Source organism: Solanum tuberosum, unplaced genomic scaffold, assembly GCF_000226075.1.
Source record: "Solanum tuberosum cultivar DM 1-3 516 R44 unplaced genomic scaffold, SolTub_3.0 scf00064, whole genome shotgun sequence".
In the NCBI taxonomy this organism is placed as follows: domain Eukaryota; kingdom Viridiplantae; phylum Streptophyta; class Magnoliopsida; order Solanales; family Solanaceae; genus Solanum; species Solanum tuberosum.
In genome coordinates this window covers 1,851,453-1,855,043 of record NW_006238990.1, presented here as the reverse complement: position 1 = coordinate 1,855,043, position 3,591 = coordinate 1,851,453, and the positions used below count along the sequence as shown (strand labels likewise).

At 35.4% G+C, this 3,591-nt stretch overlaps 1 protein-coding gene across 3 annotated transcripts in view; it reads left to right on the top strand.

The window, feature by feature from the left end:
* Positions 1-3,585, top strand: part of LOC102582948 (mitochondrial uncoupling protein 2-like) — a 19,037-nt gene extending 15,452 nt beyond the window's left edge. Inside the window, exons 9-10 of one of the 3 annotated variants that reach the window (XM_006345259.2) lie at positions 2,781-2,926; positions 3,287-3,585. In XM_006345259.2, coding sequence (XP_006345321.1) covers positions 2,781-2,888 — 108 coding nt within the window. In that variant the 3' untranslated portion in view covers positions 2,889-2,926; positions 3,287-3,585. Of the gene's footprint in view, positions 1-2,780 lie in introns of all 3 variants that reach the window. The other 2 variants (XM_006345258.2, XM_006345260.2) reach the window with 2 other exon arrangements.
* The last annotated feature ends 6 nt before the right edge of the window (positions 3,586-3,591 follow it).

The following is a 3,591-nucleotide window of genomic DNA, read 5'->3' as shown; positions in this document are numbered from 1 at the left end:
CTCAGTTTGGCTCCCCGCATCCCCCCTCCCCCCCCCCCCCTCTCTTGATCTTGTACTCTCTTGCCTTTTTTCACTCAAATTACTACCTTTGACTGAATCCTTTAGAGATTATATATAAACCCTACTAGTAACAACCCTTTAGAAGTAAGATGTAGAAAGCAAAATAATTTACCAAAACTCAAACGAATTGGGTGATGAAACAAGAAAAAAAAAACAAGTTTGTGTTACAAGAATTATTTTCAATTTTTCCCCCGCTTCTTGATTTGACTCTTTGACTTAGGAAACCAAGAATCAAAACAAATCCAGAGTTTCTTGAAACTATCTTAATTCTCAAGCAATTTTTTTTTTTTTGCTATATATGTAGCTTACCTTTTTTTTTGGTGGATCAAGAACCTCCCAAGATTATTAAGTTGATAAGAACCACTGTCATTCCACTTCATTAAAATTGAGTTTACTTGAATAAAACAAAAAAATAATACGATAAAAAGATTAAAGACAAAATTTAAAGATATGTGAAAATCGAGAATAAAATTCTCAAATTTCAAGATTAAGTGCTAAGAACTCTAATTGATTTTAATATTCAAATTAGCGCATTAAAAACAACTATTGATTCTAATAAAGTCAATTCAAGAAGATCAAAAGGTAATCTAAACCCATATTTCGAAGAAATTAAAGACAATAAATAGTTTGAGACCGATTACCTTCTTTAATTTGTACTAATAAGAACCAAAGATATCAAATTAAGAATTAAGCTTATCTCTTAAAGAATCATTCTTATAGGGTTGTAAGATAAATTTATATCCACCATACAGAATGGTGGAAATGAGATAAACCTCTCAAATAATATTCATCACGTCTAATAAAAAATAACAAAATATCTTTCCCCAAATAACATGAGATCCATCAAATCCTATTTCTATGGAAATAATAAATACTAAAACCAATCTAGGAAACTTTTAAATTAGAAAATTCTAAACTAGGAAAGCAGGTAAACATAATACCAAAATTCTTCCTAAAATAAGCTAACAAAATGAAAGGAAAAAGTGGCCAAATTCCCTCCATTTCACACGCCTAATTTCAGCACTACGTTGGGCATGAATTTCAGCCGTTTTAGGGTTTTAACTTTCAACATTTTGGGCATGCAAATAAGCCTCTTGTTGGGCACTCCTTTGGGCTTCTCTTGGGGTCCATGTGGGCCTTCTCTTGGGCTTCATGTGACCCCACCAATCTTCCTCCTCTTGGACTTGAACTTGAATCATGAAATACATGTAGCACGTAGTCCATTTTCTTCATAATTCTTGGGTTCTTCTTCCATGATAAGCATCTTCTTGATTTTCCATTGAAACCCATCAAACTTTAATTGAGGTATGCCACCGTGGATACTATCAATCGTACTTCTAGCTGAGGCCAATTTCGTTCACCCATTTCCAGTTGGTACATGAGAAATTTTCTTGTATAAGATGACATCTGAGAGTTAAGTTTATCTTTTCATGGTATATACAAAGCATTGGTCTTTTACAATGGGGTCAGGTAGTTTTGGGCTGGGTCTTATAGCCATTAGGATCAATAAATTTGTGCCATGTGTTCAATTAAAAGCTCCACATATTCCATGTCAGCTTCCGTCAAAACGAGGGGTAATTTTGTGCTTAAAATAACGTGAAGGGCAATTATGGTCCAATAGGTAAGTAGAGTATTTTGATCCATTTTCAATACGTTCAGGGAAATTGTGACCCTTTTCTGTAAAATGATTTATACCTTCCTTTCAAAGGAATATGGACACCGTTTTGGTATTGAGCAAAATGGGAAGTTGGACTACTTTTTCAAACAGAGGAAGTAGGATTCAGGAAACTGTTCAATTTTGTTATGTTCCTAAGATGCCACCTAATATTCAATTTCGTTCTGTTTTTGGGCTAGCTTGACTCCACCCATTTGAACATCAAGGGTGTGTTTGGTATGAAAAGAAAACATTTCAATTGAAAATGTTCACCGTGAAAGTATTTCTTTTAAAATGTTCTCCTGCAAAATACATGGCTTTCTTACTTATTTCTTGTGTACTATTATCTCAAAAGTAAATGTGTACAATATAGAAAAATACTATGGGAGATGAGGGTGGAAGTATAGGGGTAGGGCGTGGTGGGCTACTGAAGTGTGGGGATGAGGTGTGCTTATTGTGGAATGTCACTTGTGGAATTTGTTTTCCCTATTTCTATCAGGAAAGTCATTTTCCTCATTTTAAGGAACTTACTTTTATAGAGAAACATTTTCCAAAAGTTTTGACCACCAGACATGGAAATATTGAAAAATTTCCTCCATCCCTAAGCACTCTTCGACCTTGAGCTTTAGCTTGACTTCAGCCATGTGAAAATCCAAGTTTGATAGTAATGGAATCCCAAAATAAATATTGAAAAATTTCCTCCATCCATAAATACTCTTCGACCTTGAGCTCTAGCTTGACTTCAGCCATGTGAAAATCCAAGTTTGATAGTAATGGAATCCCAAAATTAACTGTTCTGCCCTGATTACTTTACTAGCCTCTCTCAGGTTCCTTAGACCATCCTTTCAGATCCCTCCCCCAGTCTGCTTTTGTCTCCGGCCCCCCTTCCCTTCCAGTAGGGCATCTTCTCCCCCATTCCTACCTTGGTAAAGCCACCGTTTCTTTTGTATATATCTTGTTGTGTGTTCATCTGCAGTTTGCACCTTGCAGAACCGTGTTATATTACACATGGTTAATTATTTTACTTACATTCTTTTGTTTTATGTGTTAAATTTCTTAATTAAAGGAAAATAGCTGCATGTTTTTGCTTGGATGGAGTATGCTGGGGACTTTGGATAACGAATATGTAGATTTGTCTAATGAAGGAAGCCATTACCCAAATGTCGAAAAGTGAAAAGCTAAGCTTCATTGTTCCATGTTAATTATTGACTGGTATTGTGGGAACTAAACTTTGCCTGCATATAACTGGCTGACCCAAAGTCTTGTGAAAGCGATTCTATTTTTTTCTTGTCATTCACAGTAGAAGCTTCTGTAATTTCTATATGAGGTGATTATTGTGTTGGCATGACGAAAGCCTCTCTTATCAAACAAAAAAGAATAAAGAGCCAATATCATTTTTTTGAAAGGTGTATTTTAACTTTTCAAACTAGAGCTAGGTCTGTTTATGCTGATGACTTAAGTGCCTTGAGGCTGGGACGATTTTGTTAGTCTCATCTAACCTAAACACAAAATAGCAAGTTGATACACTATTTACCATCCTATTTCTTACGTTGTGTAATATTTCTGTGATAGGTCAAGAGATGGTTGGGATGATAAATAAATTCAATTGGCCATTAAGTGTCTGCCAGCAGAAAGGGATTGAATTTGTGCATCTGCAATTGCTTTCTGAAGAGGTAACAAGTGTGATGTGGTTGTTTCGATCCAGATATCACACAAGTTACACGGGAGTTATACTTATTCAGAGGGTCTTTATTGTGACCAAGGGTTGCCTTTGTCTTTTCTCCAGTTACTAGTGGAAAAAATGGCATGCTATATAAGCTCACATGAAATTTATACTAAACTGCCCTATTATACCTTCTTCTTCTTTTTGGGGGGGG